The 17,457-nt window shown below is 35.7% G+C and overlaps 2 protein-coding genes across 6 annotated transcripts in view; one reads left to right on the top strand and one right to left on the bottom strand.

Annotated features, from left to right (window-relative positions):
• The window catches only part of LOC131432009 (apoptosis-resistant E3 ubiquitin protein ligase 1), a 213,166-nt gene that overhangs the window by 45,223 nt on the left and 150,486 nt on the right, over positions 1-17,457 (top strand). The gene's annotated exons all lie outside the window — the stretch shown is intronic.
• Positions 6,617-17,457, bottom strand: part of LOC131432008 (uncharacterized) — a 28,573-nt gene continuing 17,732 nt past the window's right edge. Inside the window, exon 3 of the mRNA XM_058598022.1 lies at positions 6,617-8,700. Within this exon, the coding sequence (XP_058454005.1) occupies positions 6,794-8,700 (1,907 nt within the window). The 3' untranslated portion in view covers positions 6,617-6,793. The remainder of the gene's footprint in view (positions 8,701-17,457) is intronic.

Here is a 17,457-nt window from a genome sequence, read left to right on the forward strand (position 1 = left end):
ACAGTCTATATCTGCTCTATCTGTCTTCACTAATAAAATGCTCTTTCTATGATAAAATGATGTTAAAAGATAATTCTTCATATCTCCGTAAGTCCTTGCCGCACTCACTAGAATATTCAACGAGGAATATCTATACAATACAGGTAAATCTGTATAACTGGCATCTCTGACTCTGCATTTTGTTTTTAGAAGGGCTAATGCCCAAATAGTAACAATTTGTTTTTTTTTTTGTATTTTTTCAAGTTTACCAAATTAACTGAACAGTAAAATTTTAAATTTAAAACGAAAGGTAACGAAAGCGACCCAAATTTTTTCAAACGTCGTAATGATTCGAAACTGGTTCTGAAAATATCGTGTGTTGTTTCATAGTTGGCATTAGGCCCTTTTTAAGAGAAATTCGGACATTCTGAACCTGAGAGTGTCAATATTTTGATTTGATTGTTGTCGCCATTGCTAATTAATTGGATGAATAAAGGACCAACGATAGAATGAATAAAAATCCATTAAGATGAAATTAGGAGCAGAGTAGTGAACATATCAGAAGTGCGTTCAGCTGGTTATTGAGTACTAATTGGATTTCCAACTAATGTGAATTAATTCCCAGCAAGACTAATTAAGCAAAAATATGAAATAATTATAGTGATTTTAGTGGCTAAATCTGGTTTTTGAGGTAACGTCCCTACAAATGAGATGAAATAGGGAGCCGTTATCCTACTTACTGAAAAAAAAATTCAAATTGGTTGCAGATTTCGATGTATTTTTTCCTACTTGCCCATCAAGAGGCATTTGAGATGGAAGATTGTCGCATTTTAGTGTTAGTGTAGTTGAAAAAGTTATTAGGACAAAGTCGTTAATGGAAATTTTAAGTTGATTGCAAAGATTGGTCCTCCATACATGCTAGGTAAAGCCACACGATGTTGAAAATTTTCGGGTCGTGAAGTTTAGCTTTTAAAAATCGTGCCTTGCAATCATTTTTAGTGTACGTATGAAAAATAACGAGTTTTGATTACTTTTGATTAGCGCTATTGTGTCTGTTTGGCGTTTTAGAGTGACTAAAACGAGATTCAGAGTGGCGAAATGGTAGCGCGTATGCACGGAATGCATAAGAACGCAGGTTCGAAGCCCGGCTCTGAGCGTATCTTTTTCCAAAAATTCATCTTTTCTGTTAGTTTTTCATTCATTTGGCTTCTCCAATATATGTTTCCGCTCAGTCATTGCAAAAACTGAACTTAGTTATGGCGGCTTTACGTCAAACAACTAAAATTAATAAATCGTTAAGATCTATGAGCAATTCCAGAAATGCTTAGCAGATCATCAGACTCGACCTTCTCCGATTTGGATGAAACTTTGCACATGGCTCCAGTATGGCGAACCATAAGTTTTGAACCGATGAAGAGGTCAAACCGACTCACGACTGATATTTAAAAACGGCGTATGTATTTTTGCATTTCACAAAAATTGCCTTTTTCAAATCGTTGTAACTCGGAAACCGTTAATTGTACAAAAATGGCGTATAGGAAGAAGTTGTAGAGAATCGATCGGACACAAAAAAATTTTGATTTTTTTTCTCAATAATAACAAAATAATCCGAAAAAGTTAAATAAAAAAAGCATGGTTTTATTTTTTTTCGATCATTTTCATTTTTAAGCTCTTATTAAAACCTACAGATTGATGGCTATCCAATCCGTGCCGTTTGAAAAATGAAGAAGTTACAACTAAAACACTTTACGGGTCTCGTTGTAATTCGGAAACCGTTCATCGTACAAAAATGGCGTCCAGGAAGAAGTTGTAGGGAATCAATAGGGCACTCTAAAAAGAATATACACTGAAAAAAAATTTGACTTTTTTCTCAATAATTTCAAAATTAAATTTAAAAAAACCAGGGTTTCGATATTTTTCGATAATTTTCATTTTTAAGCTCTTATTAAAACCTACAGATTGATGGCTATCCAATCCGTGCCGTTTGAAAAATGAAGAAGTTACAGCTAAAACAATTTACAGATATATTCGAAATTTCAAGTTCTCGTTGAAAGATAATCATTTAAACAGTAGAATAGTAAGTAGTTCCTGAAGTATTGTCCAGCTTTCGATTCCGGAGGCATCGGAAACAATGGTCAAAACTTTAAAATTGAACACACTTTTCTCAGCCATAGCTTGAGTTACTTTCACATATTTAAGTTTAAATGAAAATTCATATTCCTTTATTTCTTTCGAATAAGAGTTTCGGCAGCGGGATTACAAGGTTATGAGTGTCAAAATGTTCAAACTAAAATATTAAATGCACCTGTACGAACATGTGTTCGTACTGAGAAAGAAAACAACACAACACATGCACATAGAAGGCCGTGTTGGATTTCGTGCACGCGGTAACGAAAACGAAAACCTAAGCTCGGGTTAGAAACAACAACCGAGTTGCTATTGAATTTTGTCGGGACTCGACTATCGGTTCTGGATCTACAGGGTTAGGCGTAATTGAAACTTCATGTCGGCAATTAGAGCGAAACTGCAAAAACAGAAAAAAATCCTCTCATTTCGACTCAAATCTGTTCACAAATTGAACAGGTTATACTAGTTTCTGCCCAAATAAACCATATTGTTTTTATTCGAGATTCAACGATTCAGTAGCTGTTCTTGAGATACTTGGATATTTAATTGTAACACCATTTTTCATACAAGCAGCTACTTTTAGAAGAAAGCATATCATGAACAAATTTATTGCCTTTAACCTGTAGAAAAATATTCTACTGCAGGGAACCGATATTCTGAAACGAGTATTGTGTTGCTCCCCCAGGGTTGTGGTTCAACAAACAAAATGGAAACAATCGGACAATGCGAAATTTCGTGGTTACCCACTTTGGAAAAATTGTATATTGACGTAATCCTCTTTTGAAATATTATATATTGAAAGTAATTCAGTAATCCTGACGAAATATTACCATAGACAAGAACTAATCCCGAGTAATCTCGAGTAATCCAGAAATAATCAGGGTAATGATGTAAGTAATCGAAGTAATCCATTCCGAAACAGGTAAGTAAAATATTTTTGTATTGGACAAACGATCTAAACAATTTTTTTGCACAACCCAAACGCATTTGATAACTACTAAATTCTGATTTTGTTGTAGGTTTGCCGTAGAATCTCAAAAAATCGGTAAAAGATCGGAAATTTTAAAATTTCCGAGTTAAATTGCATTGCACAGTGGTCCGAATCCACAATTTAGGGGGACAAAAACATTTGTGGCTTAACCTTATACTTTAGAGCTATGATGTCTTCAAAACAAATGATCAGTGAAGATAAGCTATATGTCGTTGTACATGGTATTAGGGTGGCTCTTATTTTTAAGGTGATCCAAAACTTATTTTCCGGATGTATTGAGATAGAGGACTGCATTTCTCGGCAAAATTGTAGATAAACTTATATCGAGCAGCTTTGCTGAGGACACCATAGTAGTATATGCAACGGTTTTAGTGTTTTTAAAGAGCAACTTAGGGTGTTCCTCGTAAAATCAGATTTTTTGCTCTAGCATTTATATTTTTCTCTTTTCGTATTGGTATCTTTGAACATCTTTTGGAGTTTGTTAAAACCAATTTTTTAATGACTGGTGTATCGAGGTAGCGTTTTCTGAACCGAAGTTATGAGCAAAACTGGTTCAAAAACAAATTATTTTCAAACTGCTATATCTAACATTGAGGCAAACGAAAAAAAAATCGTTTCTTGTATTTGACAGAAAACATTTTCGAGCATGTTTATAAAAAAAGGCGGAGGAGATATTTTTTAATTTTTTTTAAATTATGTTCATACATTGGGTTTTTTCATTGAAAAATACTCATATCATGTAAGTCATTTATTAGCTATATATTAAAATAAGGTATTTTTGTCTTCTTAAGTGTCAAATTAATTCAAGTGCATATTCGAGAAGAAATCGTTCTGCATTCTTCGACGAATGCAGAATGGTGTTACTTTTGTAAAATCTCTAAGGCCTCTCGGTGGTTGGAGGTTTTATCAACCGTGCATTTTGGCACCTGTAGATCGTTCAGCATCCTTTCGGGGATGCAGGACGATTTATTTCTTTATGTTTTGTGCTGTTTTACCACCTCACCCAATTCCCAATTCCCTTTCGTGTTCCTTTTATCCTTCCCTTCCCATCAGAAAGTTTATGAGAAGCTCCGACAAGTCACGAATCTCCGAATAACTAGGGGAACATGTCACTTGAGCCAATTTGTTCTGATAACATAGGTGCAGGGTTTCATTCAGAAAAAAGCATTCAAACGAAGAGGTTGTTTTTCGAGACGAAGACAACTGTAAGCTGCGAATAGATTGGTTGGTTGGTGCTAATCGCAAAGGCTGCTGCAAAGCTAATATTCGGGGCGATTCCAGTTTCATAAGTGGAACCTGAAATAGTGGAACTCACTTCACTGAGAAAGATGGCCTAACCGATCTGAGAACTGTTTCATTTTGTAGGTTACACTAGTTCATGCGCTAGCTTTCATGTTTTTCAAAAATCAAACAAAACTGTTTGAAGAATACATTTTTTATATGAGAATAAGAGAGATATGAGAAAGGCATCATTACACAACTAGGTGGATAAAAACAAGTTTTAATTAATTTCGTGTGATTTTTTGTGCTAAATTCAGAATTCTACTTTTTCTGAATTGTTTACTAATTGAAAATTCAAATAATTTTCGAATTCTATACATTCCGAAATAATTCTAAGTTTGTGATATTTAAATTTTAATATTCTATCGATTATAATTGTTGTCGTTTAGGATAGCGGAAAATTTAAGATATATTTTTTGTTCTAATTGCTTGTAAAACAAAAATCAAGCAATAATTTTTTTTAAATTATGGTTGGTTACTTTTACCATGGATTAGTATATGGAATTCATATAATTTTACGTTCTATTTCTTATTGTACAAAGCCATTGAAATAATTTAAAATTTATTTTATTAATAGAAACAAATTCTACGTCTCTTTGTAACAGATGAAATCAAAACGGATTCCAATATTTTCACTTTGATTTGCAGAAACGTTGGAACGCAATATATACCAGAAATTTTGAAATTTCCGATCTTCTACCGATTTTTTGAGATTTTACGGAAAACCTAAAAAAAACCTAATTTTAGTAGTTAACAATTCCGTTTGGGTTGTGCATAAAAATTGTTTAGATCTTTTGTCCAATACAAAAACATTATTATTTGTAGAGTTTTGGGTATATTTACCAAAATTTTTAAGATTTTCAGTGAAATCCAAGTTTCAGTTTTTTTGTACATTTTGTTCATAATAAATTTCCAACTAAAATAATAAAAAAATTAATGTCATAAAATTTCAAAGTTTTGATTTGTTTTTTTTTTGGCAAAATTTTCCCAATAATAGAAATTCTCTGTATTTGTACCAAATTTCTTGAGATTCTTTGAACGGATATGTAATTTTGATCATCAATACATTATTTCTGGTAATGATTCCAATATTTTGAATCAAAAAAATGTACATGTCATCGCTTTAATTTTTGAGTTATATACAAACATGTGAAAAAAATTAAAAATTCATATTTATATTTATAAATTCATCGATTGTTTAATGTTTTCTTTTGATTGTGCAGGAATGGTAGTTGAGCAAAAATTGTAGCTGGTATCACTAGCAATCGAATGATGTGTAAAAATGTATAGGTCATCGCTTTGAATTTCGAGATATTTACGATCATTGTAAAAAGTCTCATCTTTTCTTAGGTCATCTATCTAGAGTTTTCATTATAAATTTGGGTAGACAACCCTTTTTTTAGTTTTTTTTTCAGTGCATTTTATTTCTGGAAGTAGTACCTTTCCAATGGTGAACAAATTTTGAAGATCGGTTGACTAACAACAAAGTTATGACTCGGTAAAGTTGAAGTATTCAATATTTTCTATGCGACGTTTATGTCAAAGGAAAGAAAATTGGAAAGCAGATAGGGCATATTGGGCGCGTGAAAAAAAACTTGGAACGGGAAAAATCAAATTTTCATTGGTTTTCCTTTACCAATCGTCTGCTACAAAGTTTTGGAATCAATCTACGAACTTCACAAAATTCGAGGGTGTAAAATTTATTGAGATTCGTTGAAAAACAGCTGAGCTATGACAGCTCAAAGTTACCGTTCCAACTTTTTTTGAGGTTTGGTATTTGGAGTGTTAATATAAAGTCTGTGTTATTTTCAATTTTTATACCAATGGCTTTGTGACAATGTACGACATCTAATTAAATACCGAATCGGTCAATCACGAACGATGGACATTAAGTTCCGCTGAACTTTCCTGCAATCAGCAGCATTTCAATCAAACATTCGACGGACAAACGAATAAGATTTTACGTCTGTAAACACAAGACACCGGTAGATTCATACCAATTACCATACCTGTCAATCGAACGCCGTTGTTCCTTATCTCTTGTCAAAGTCAAGCGAAAGTGTGGCTGATGGTCGGTCGGTCGGTCGGTCGGTATACATCACAGCAGGCGTAACTTTCCCCGTTGCTTGCGTGTGACGGTCGGCCGTCCGTTGGCATGGATATCGGTCAGGGTTAGAAACAAATGATGCCGCGAGGCAGTGCCTACTACTCTGCCTGTATACTGGCGGTAGCGTCATTGAACGACCGTTCGGCCACAATATCAGTGATGTGACGACCATTAACCATGACCTCAGGCAAAAAGGCGAGATGATTCAAAGTTTACAAGGACAAACCAATAATTTGATAGACAATCGCATTAGAAATTGAATGCAAACAACGGATAACAGTTTGAAAATGTAGTTTTTATTATATTCACTATGTTCGGAAATATGTTTTCATGTATCGCATTGTCACTTCGTGATCCTCGCTTTCACTGGCTATGTCCTTCAGAATCTGTTCGTTCTGTTTCAACGCCAAATCCAGCCTTGCTTCGTTCAGTTGGCGATAGTTGACCTCACGAACCTTCCGGAGTAAATCGACCCTCTCGAGATCAGCTTGGCAGACGATCAGCTCGTAGCTACCGCGGTTGTCCTTGCGAGCCGTGCGACCTTTTATTTGAACTTCCTCCTTCAGATCCAGTGAAAAGAATGTTTGAATCACGTGAATGCCTCCGTGTTTTTCGGTGGAAACACTGGATTTATAGTCGACCCCGCGTCCCATGCCGCGAGTTGCCAAAGTGATCGTTCTCGCAACACCTGCCTCCTCAACGAACCGCTCCATTCGTGTCGAATCTGTATTTTCCGTCAGAACGTTGACTCGATCGAACTGGCCAGAATATTCCTCATGGAATCGATTCAATTCATTGTCGCTCTCGAATACCACCAGAACTGATCGTTTAGCTGCGAGTATGGCGTTGGCTCGACCGAAAATGGCATTCAACCATTCCGATTTGCTCACCAGTCGTTGGAAGTTGGTCGTCGGATCGAACTGAAGATTCGAACAGCCGAAAAAGCTTGGCATTGACGACAGTTGGCGGATGCAGTACACGTCGTCGATTGAGATTCTTTCGTGTTGGTTTAGTGCAGTTATCGTGCCGGAAACACCCAAAATAAGTGGAAATCGTCTCGGGAGCATTGAGTAGGAAATGGAGCCACACCTCAGATTGAAATAACCGTAATTTACGTTCGAGTTATCGCTCACGACAAAATTTGTCTTTCGCAGACGGAAATAACTGAAAATCGTGTAATATTGGAAAATTGTATCATTGACAAATGTTTCCCTGTATTTGGCGAGGATATTACCGCTATCACTGAGCTTATGATCCACGATAGCTGAATAACTATTCACTTCAATGGCACATTTGATCATTTTACGAAGATGTTCTTCGAACAAGATTTTGTTTGTATATTGTTTTGTTTTATATTTGTTATTCTCGATTGTCAATAAATCGTACGGTTTTTTTCTAGCTAAGAAATTTTGGAAGTCCTTTTGCTCTGTAATGGGGGTTGATTTGACGTAATCGCTAATACTTTGCTCAATCGATTCCGATGTTAACGAGGGTTTTACAGTAACAAGACTCCAAATTTTCTCTTGAATAAGCTCTAAACCGGGCAACATTACTCGAGCTACCGGATAAAATGAGCTTCCGTAAAACTGTTTAGTGAAAAATACATCGACTTCATCGATCAACAGGACCGAATTAGATGAATTCTCGGAAACTAGCTTACTGTGATCAAGATTTATGTCCTTCAATAGCGTATCCCTTACCAAACCCCTTAACCCCATTGGTTTACCATCGATGATAGGAGCAATGAGCTCATTTGCCATGGTTTCATACGTTTTGTAGCTGATACTGTTTTTGATGTTCAACATTTCGAAGAACGGCGTGAAATCGTATTCATCTCTTGTTACCAAATACCGATTGTAGCAAACAATCTGCGGCTTGTGACCGGTCAACGCAAATAGCGCAGCCATCAGACCCAACACCAGAGACTTTCCCTGTCCCGTCAAAATCTCCGTCAGATGTTTGGCGACTCCGTTCTCCGTTCGGTCCACGCTCAGTAGTCTCAGAATGCACAGGATCTGAACGCAGTGTGGGGTAAGGTAATTGCCCGTACTGGAGACATCCTTCGAGACCACGATGGACCAGACGGCTGCCAATCCCGCAAGAATTTCCGGCAGTTTTTTCTGCTTGAATTCCGGTGTCCAACTTTCAAACGGTGCAACGGAAACGAGCTCCAGAATCTGTGCGGCAATCCTGATTGGGCTCGGTGTTGTTTGTTCTGAAAGTGAAAATAATTCCTATAAAAATGTTCTGTCAATGGGTTAAAAAATCCAAGCAAGCCATTGCCGAAAATGAATGTTTTCGGTTTTGAAATACACGCTTTTTCATTCGTCGCATGCTTGGATTAGTATATGAGTAATCCTACTGTACATTTAGCTCAGGCCCGTGCGCAGGGGAGGTTTTGGGGGTTTTAATTAAGTTTCATGAACAACGGAGTACTTATTATATTAAAGTGCAAATAACTTGTCAATTCATACTACGTTTTCAGAATTTTTTGGTTACAGTTTCAATATTGTGGATGACGCAACTTTCTTTTTCAAATTTTGGCGCCTTTCCCACTTTTTGTCAAGTGTTATTGGAAATGCAGCCATCGATGTTACGCATTTGTACATGGTCGTCTTTTGTCATGAATACGACTTACTTTACTATGGGGCGCCTTTTCAAAATTTACCCTCTGAGAGAGTGATAAGTTTTTGATCGTGAATATCTCTTGTTGTATCTAACGTATCAACATCATTTTTGATACATGCCATCGGAAATATGATCAGCAAATTATGATAACATTTTCAGTTGTATGACATAATCACAAATAAATCAAAATCGAAATTTTCTAAAATGATTAGAATCAACGACTATGCAAGAATGACGCCTTTCTCCTAACTGGGTAGGTATAAAAGGTTGACTGGTAAAATAAATTATATAAAAGGTTAACACTTGATATATTTCGTTCATTCTAGCCTGTGCAGTTGACTGAGCAAAAATTGAAGCAAGTGTCTTATTCCGGTTGGTTCAGGTACTTCCAGTTCTAGTATCAAGAATTCAACTTTGAATCAATTGCTGGACGTTCGCAGAGCCAGTTTCGTTTCAAAAAAGAGCGATTGCGTCTTGCTGCTGGTCGTTTACATTGGAGCAAAATAGGGAACATTATACAAAATCAACCCTTCTAATTGATGCTTAATTTATTCTTGCCTACATAGTTGACTCGTTCAGTCCAGATCAGAATCCAATTCTAGAGTACTAGTACTGAAATTCAGTTTCAGAATTCAAAATCTGATTTTTCTTTTTATTCCCAGAACCCAGACCTAAAATTTGATTCCTTGCCCAGAATCCAAGGCCAGAATCAAGCACCATAATTGTGGAACTGAAACCGAACGTCAGAGCTTGGTTCTAAGCCGGGATTTTGGAATCGAATTCTGGATCTGAAATAGTGGTTCAGATCAGAATTCAGTTAAAAAATTCCTTTGCCGGATTTCACATTTAGAATATAGTTTTAGAATTTAGGTTCAGAATTCTGAACCAGAGATTTTGGATCTTCAGATCGAAATCCAGGAACAGAACTCAGACCCAAAATTAAGTTGTATTTCATTAATTGAGTTCTACACTGCATTCTAGAGTGCAGGTTCGGAGGTGTTCACTAGAATGCAAGTCTAGAATTCACTAATTTGTCACTTGAGTGTTTAGTAGAATAATTTCACTGGAAATATTATTCGGCTAGAATTTGGAAACAAAGTTCAGTTGTACAATTCCATAAATGTAACTAAACTTAGGGTCTAGATTCGGCAGATCTTCAAACTAAATTCTGGATCTTCTGAGCTGAATTCTGGATCCGAATTTGAAGAAGAAATCCTGGATAGGAATTCTGTAACTGAAATTCAGCTGCGGATTAGAATCCAAGTCCAGAGTTCAGTGTTAGGTCTCAGGTTTAGAATATAAGAGCCGAAAACGAATCCTGGTCTGGAATTCAGTTCCACAACACAGGTTCAGTGATGAGTTTAACTGTTCAGAATTCAGTTACCGAGTTCAAGTTCAAAATTTAATTCCCGAATCTTGCATCAAAGTTGAGTTTCAAAATTCAATTCTAGCATTCGGATTGAAAAATTCGGTTCCTGAACTCCAGTTAAAAAATTCAGAATCTTCAATTTCAAAGAAACTAAACGATCCATTTTATTCGTATTCACGTCATCCAGTTATGTCTCTGACATTACCAACCCCCCTTTTTTCGTACACGCACGAACAAACAAGCAGGGTTGCCACATTTAAATCTGCATTTTTAAGAAGAAAAATCTGTAAATCTGTATCGGGAGCTCAAAAACCTGCATTGAAAATTTGTATATAGAAGTGATAAGAAATCGAAACACAACGGCATGAAAAAGTCTTCAGAACCCGAATTTAAAGAAACCAAAACTTTTCTTTATCTGAATTTTATGATTTTGTAGTTGAAAAAACGCTGGAAGTTGTTCTTTTGCGTTGGAGCTTCTCGAAATAATGATTTGACGAAAAACTTTCAAAATCCAATCTGAAAGTGAAACTTAATCTGATTGATCAATTGGCAATCTTTCTTCTTTACTACCTTACGTTATGGCCGAGGCCATCATGTTTTCATCTTCATCAGAAGCAATTTTTGAAAGCATAAGCAATTACGCTACACTAGTTGTAACTAGAAGTAAGCATAAACAAATCTTTATTAGCAGATAGAACATCTGTGTTTACTGTCCTTATCACACTCTTTTAAATTTAGTTTTATCCTCTTCTTAGAATTAACACACAATCAGGATAATGTTTTCACTTTGAAAAGATAATCAATACCATTATTTAATATATTTTAACTTGATCTTTATTCAATTTTTAATCCACGCTATCAAAAATCTGTACAAATCTGTATTTTTTGCCAAAAATCTGCAATCTGCATATACAGAATCTTGGTCACAGATTTATCTGAAAAATCTGTAAAATGCAGATTAATCTGTATATGTGGCAACCCTGCAAATAAGTTCGAATATAAGGCGATTATCAGGGATGGGCGAATAAAGACCTAAGACAAGACGTGACATCTGGAGGGGGGCTGCTTTTGTTCCAAAATGGACCAGTTTCTGATTGGCTGATTTTGATGTTGCTACCTGCACATTGTGAAAAGAAAAAACTTTTGCAAGGTACGCGAGCAATGATGCCAAGTATAAAGAAAATCAGAAAACAAGTTTATTAAAATGTATAATTTTAGCTCACCAATGAAAATGAAATTTTTCGAAGAATGTTTTACTTTTTTCAATCATATTGGTAATAAATGTTTATAGTGGCTGCACTGTGTAATTAAAATAGACATCAAGCCGCTTTTCTTTTTAGTGAATTAAAGTGTAACCAAAAAAGATTTGTTAAATTAGTATGAACTCGAAAGTGTGTTCAGTTTTACGAGAAGAATGAACTGTTGTGTTCCACACTGTTATCGCACTAAGCATTTCTATCCAAACCTGACTTTTTGCGGTTTCCAAAAGATCCGGTAATACGCCAACAATGGATTCAATTTTGCGTTCAACATGAGATATTTCGTGTTTTGTCATCCAAACTAAATTAATTGTTTTTAAGCATTAATATATAATAAAGAAATGCATTCACCAAACCATTTTTCATGTTCATTTCAAATCAAAAACCTAAAGTCTAAAAATTTAAATGTGATATTTTTCCTATCATAGTTTATAAAAAATCTATAAATATGGCTACACTGTAGCCGATACGTTGGTATTTTTTCCACAGGGCGAAAATGACGAGAAGGATGTTTCGGAAGGAAGAATAAGAAGCCAGTTGTCAAGTCTTGTCTTACACGCTTAAAAATAGTTACTCAAAAATGAGTAAGATCTCACTCATCTACAGAAAAAGTGGAACAACTCTAATTTAGAGTAACTCCGAAGTTACTCAAATTTGAGTTCTTCCACTGGAAATGATATTTGGGTAAAATCTACTCATTTACTGAGTAATACTTTATTTGTACATGTACCAAAAATAGAGTAACTATCACTCAAATTTTGAGTGAAATTTTATATCACATATACCAAATTTGCAAAAAAATTGCTCCTTTTCTGAGTGTATTGTATTAAAATATTAAGTAATTAAACTCAATACTATATCAAGTGGTGGTAGCTTGGAGTAGTGTATCAATCGCAAATTAACATACATGTCAGTTATGCTTAGGTACCAATCATACACTTATTCCTCATAAATGACATTTGAGCATATTCGTTTCCATTCTAAAGCACAACACGGAGTTTATCATTCCGGTTTTTGCAGACACAACACTGTTTGTGCTGAGCGACTCACCCTCGGAATACGCGATCTCACTAACAAAAAATATAACCTGTTGATACAAATGGTTATTACAACTTTTAGACTGATCTTGCGAATAGTAACAAAAAAACGAGTTCTTGCATTAAACTCAAATTTAGAGTAGGAGTTACTCAATATCATTGATGATAACTACTCAATTTTTGACGTTTCCATGTATCATTTGAATATGAGTAACTAGTACTCAAATTCTGAGTAACCTTTTCTAAGCGTGATAGATAAAGACGTTTGACGTTCGTTGCACCCAGAGATGCCAGGATCACAGATAAATCTGTGTTTCACAGATTTTCAGTTTTCTGCACAGATTTTAAAAATGGCACAGATTTTCACAGATTTCTGAAATCGATCAAAGATTATCACAGATTCTATCTATGAGCCCAAAAAGTCTTCAATTTGCTAGGGAAATCCGATATGAAATAAATTTTTGACAGGACGTTTGGAAATAGCGAGATCCTTGTTTTTTGCTCACCAAAATGATTACGAGACGTTTTTTTCTTATCACAAAAATGATGCCGATCAAGATATGGTACGGGAATCTTAAATACTTATGGCTAGCATACTCGGCGAGAGAAGACGGTGCATTCTGAAAATATTGTGTAATTTTTGGTGCTCGTCAGGGAGGAATAGGTCGCCAACCTCTCGGTCAGTTAGTTGCAAATCCATTCAGAAACTGGAAAAAGGCACTTGATACTTTCGAAAAGCACAATGTATCAGAATACCAAAAGATGTGCATGTTGCAATGGACCTTGAGAGATGAAATTGAAGATAAAAATGCTTTAAGCATTAATTTGAAAATTTCGAAACAAAAACTAGACTTCCTAAATGAAAGCAAGCTTCGTATGAATTCAATTATAGAAACAATAATTCTTTTTTGGTCGGCAAGGGATTGCTCTTCGAGGTTCCAGGGATACGGGGAGAATTTCTGAAGAAGAACTGGTAATAAATGATGGAAATTTCCGAGCTCTCTCTCTCTTGATAAGCAGTTAAGAAGGCTACTGAGAGATTCGCCAAAAAAAACGCTATGTACAGGGTGATTTTTTAAGAGCTTGAGAACTTTTTTAAACAATAAAACGCATAAAATTTGCAAAATCTCATCGGTTCTTTATTTTAAACGTTAGATTGGTACATGACATTTACTTTTTGAAGATAATTTCATTTAAATGTTGACCGCGGCTGCGTCTTAGGTGGTCCATTCGGAAAATCCGCTTTTTTATCGACAAATTTTGTTCAGCGATGAGGCTCATTTCTGGTTGAATGGCTACGTAAATAAGCAAAATTGCCGCATTTGGAGTGAAGAGCAACCAGAAGCCGTTCAAGAACTGCCCATGCATACCGAAAAATGCACTGTTTGGTGTGGTTTGTACGCTGATGGAATCATTGGACCGTATTTTTTCAAAGATGCTGTTGGACGCAACGTTACAGTGAATGGCGATCGCTATCGTTCGATGCTAACAAACTTTTTGTTGCCAAAAATGGAAGAACTGAACTTGGTTGACATGTGGTTTCAACAAGATGGCGCTACATGCCACACAGCTCGCGATTCTATGGCCATTTTGAGGGAAAACTTCGGAGAACAATTCATCTCAAGAAATGGACCGGTAAGTTGGCCACCAAGATCATGCGATTTGACGCCTTTAGACTATTTTTTGTGGGGCTACGTCAAGTCTAAAGTCTACAGAAATAAGCCAGTAACTATTCCAGCTTTGGAAGACAACATTTCCGAAGAAATTCGGGCTATTCCGGCCGAAATGCTCGAAAAAGTTGCCCAAAATTGGACTTTCCGAATGGACCACCTAAGACGCAGCCGCGGTCAACATTTAAATGAAATTATCTTCAAAAAGTAAATGTCATGTACCAATCTAACGTTTAAAATAAAGAACCGATGAGATTTTGCAAATTTTATGCGTTTTATTGTTTAAAAAAGTTCTCAAGCTCTTAAAAAATCACCCTATACATAAGCAATCGAGTTCAGAATGAATTGATCAATATTTGCCACGATCTGATTATGAGTCACATTATCGATAGGATAAAGAAATCAATGGGCTTTTCTTTTCTTGGAGACGACTCGCCGGACATTGGAGGAGTAGAACAAAGTTTAATGTGCCCTCGCATCCGTGAAGATTTTTTGTGCTTCATTCCTATCACAGATTTGACTGGAATGGGAATAGGAAATTCTTATCTCAATTTCTTGGAATCTTCCGGGCTCAATTGCACGTACTTTTTTCGGACAAGCTTATGATGGCGCGAGAGCGGTTAGCGAAGTATTTCATGGAGCTCAAGCTGTTATCAGAAAGACTCATCCATTTGCCCTCTACTCTGATTGTGCTGCTCATACCTTCAATTTGGCAGCTCAGTATGCAATATCACAGCCATCCGAAATAGCCGGGGAACTCTTGAAAATATTCATACTTTCTTCGTTTATCCAAAACGCCAAAATGCTCTTCAAGATGCAATCAATGAAAATGAAACTTTGAAAGAAAGTCGCTTGAAAAAATGGACAGAACAACACAAGTCAACAGTGATTCGCACCCTTGAAGTGATTTCGACCACCTGGAAAGATCCAACGACTTCAGCTGGAGCTTTCCAACTCCTTTCAGCTATAAAGACCGCAAATTTTCGGACAAAGCAAAAAAAAAACAGTCGAAGTTTGCCTATTTTCTCAAACTTTTGTTCATTATTTCCTCGAACTTCTTTCTCAGATCTCAGATCTGCATGTTTTGGGCTCGGTTCATTCTGTGACTTTGTCTTTGAGTCGAGTACTACAAACTGAAAATCAGCATCTTGGTTAGGCTATTGAATTGGCCGATGCTGCGAAACAGGTTTTAATTGAAGGAAGAGAAAACGCCGAGGAAAACTTCAAACAAATTTTTAGAACTGTGAGTGAAATCTGTGAACAGTATGAAATCGAATGGCGGAAGCCAAGACTCGTGTCAAAACAGACTCAACGATCGAACATACCAATTGATTCAGTTGAGGATTTTTTCCGCATTACAGTCTACATACCGTACATTGATCTATTTCTAACTCATTTACAAAATCGATTTTTGAATCATCGCAAGATATTATCAAATTTTGCAAGAGTTTTCAACAAGCCACAAAGGTGTCAAGTAATCCAGGATTACTCTTTTTTTTTTGCAAGTAATCCAGTAATTGGTGGATTACATTGGGAATCCAAAAGTAATCATTAGTAATTCTAAGTAATCCAGATAATCGCTTATTTTTATTAAATAATCCTAGTAATCAGTAAAAATCTCAAAATAATCCAGTAATCATAAAGTAATCCGTTTTGCCTTTCTCTATGGAAAGGTAATAGAATTTCTGGAAAAACCAATTTTTGATCGCAGTTCCGGAAACCCCTAGTGTTATATACCATTCGACTCAACTCGATGAGATCAAAACATGCCTGTGTGTGTATGTATGTGCACGTTTTCATTGATGTTCTATACGATCACTTTTCTCGGAGATGACAGAGCAGATTTCAACTCATTGTTCAAATTTGAAAAGTAAATTGCTGTCACTTCCGATTCCGGAGATATAATCTCAGAATAATAATACTTTGAATGACAAGAGAACACACTAGATGGATTAAGAAGTGTTATTGAAGTTTTGATTCAACATGTCTTTAATGAAAGTTTGTGAAAAGTTGTTAATATAAATTTTACCGGATGTTTTGACTGGTGCTTTAGTATGATCCGCATATTTTTCGATGAACACTGGTTTCTATGCAATAGAGCGTACCAACTGATTATCTTCTAATTTAAACCAGCTGCATATTACAACTAATCTCTTTTGGCTATCAGAATTTTGAATTAAAGTTGTCTTTAAAACAAACGGACGGTAACTTTTTTTTTGCGTTAGGTATTAAAAACACAAAACCTGTCCAAATATTAAGTTTTTAAACTTCCGAAATACACACCACTCACCACTGAATTGAAGATACCTGTTTCGAAAATTGGTGCTTCAATTTAGTGCATGTTGCTTCTAATATATCTTAGAAGCCTATCAGCACTTATCCCCACGGGCTGCATCTTCGTTTGTTGTTTATTCCATATTCCGTAATTGGGCAGTTGTTGACAAGAATAAAGAAAAGTCCTGTCTAGAATATAATTTTCAGAAGGCTCAACAAACCTATTGTAATCAAACTAGTGGTGTTTATATACCTTTTTAGTGTTATCCACATTGCCATAAATATTACCAAAGAGCTCTTCGAAAAACTTATCGTTGAATATCGAATTAAAACAACCTAGTTTATTTGGGTAGAAACTAGTATAACCTGTTCAATTTGTGAACAGACCAGAGTGAAACCTGGAAGATTTTTTCTGTTTTTTTTGCAGATTCGCTCTGAATGTCGGTATGAAATCTCAATTCTCTAAATGTCGGCATGGATCCGAACAATTCAATAGCAGATCAAGAGACCGTAAACCTTTCATTTGAGTAAAAGTTTGTGAAAATCAGTTCAGAGTTTTACATTTGAAAGCCTACAGTGAGATCATTGCGTTGCGAAGTGTTGAAAATCAGAAATATTAGCATAATGTGTGTTGTAATTGTACTACAAAAAAGTTATTTTATGAAACACTACGGGAGACTAGTGACCCACCATTCCCCTACATCGCGATAAATGAAATTCCGATGCACCTCATTT

The sequence above is a fragment of the Malaya genurostris genome, chromosome 2 (assembly GCF_030247185.1).
Source record: "Malaya genurostris strain Urasoe2022 chromosome 2, Malgen_1.1, whole genome shotgun sequence".
Taxonomy (NCBI): domain Eukaryota; kingdom Metazoa; phylum Arthropoda; class Insecta; order Diptera; family Culicidae; genus Malaya; species Malaya genurostris.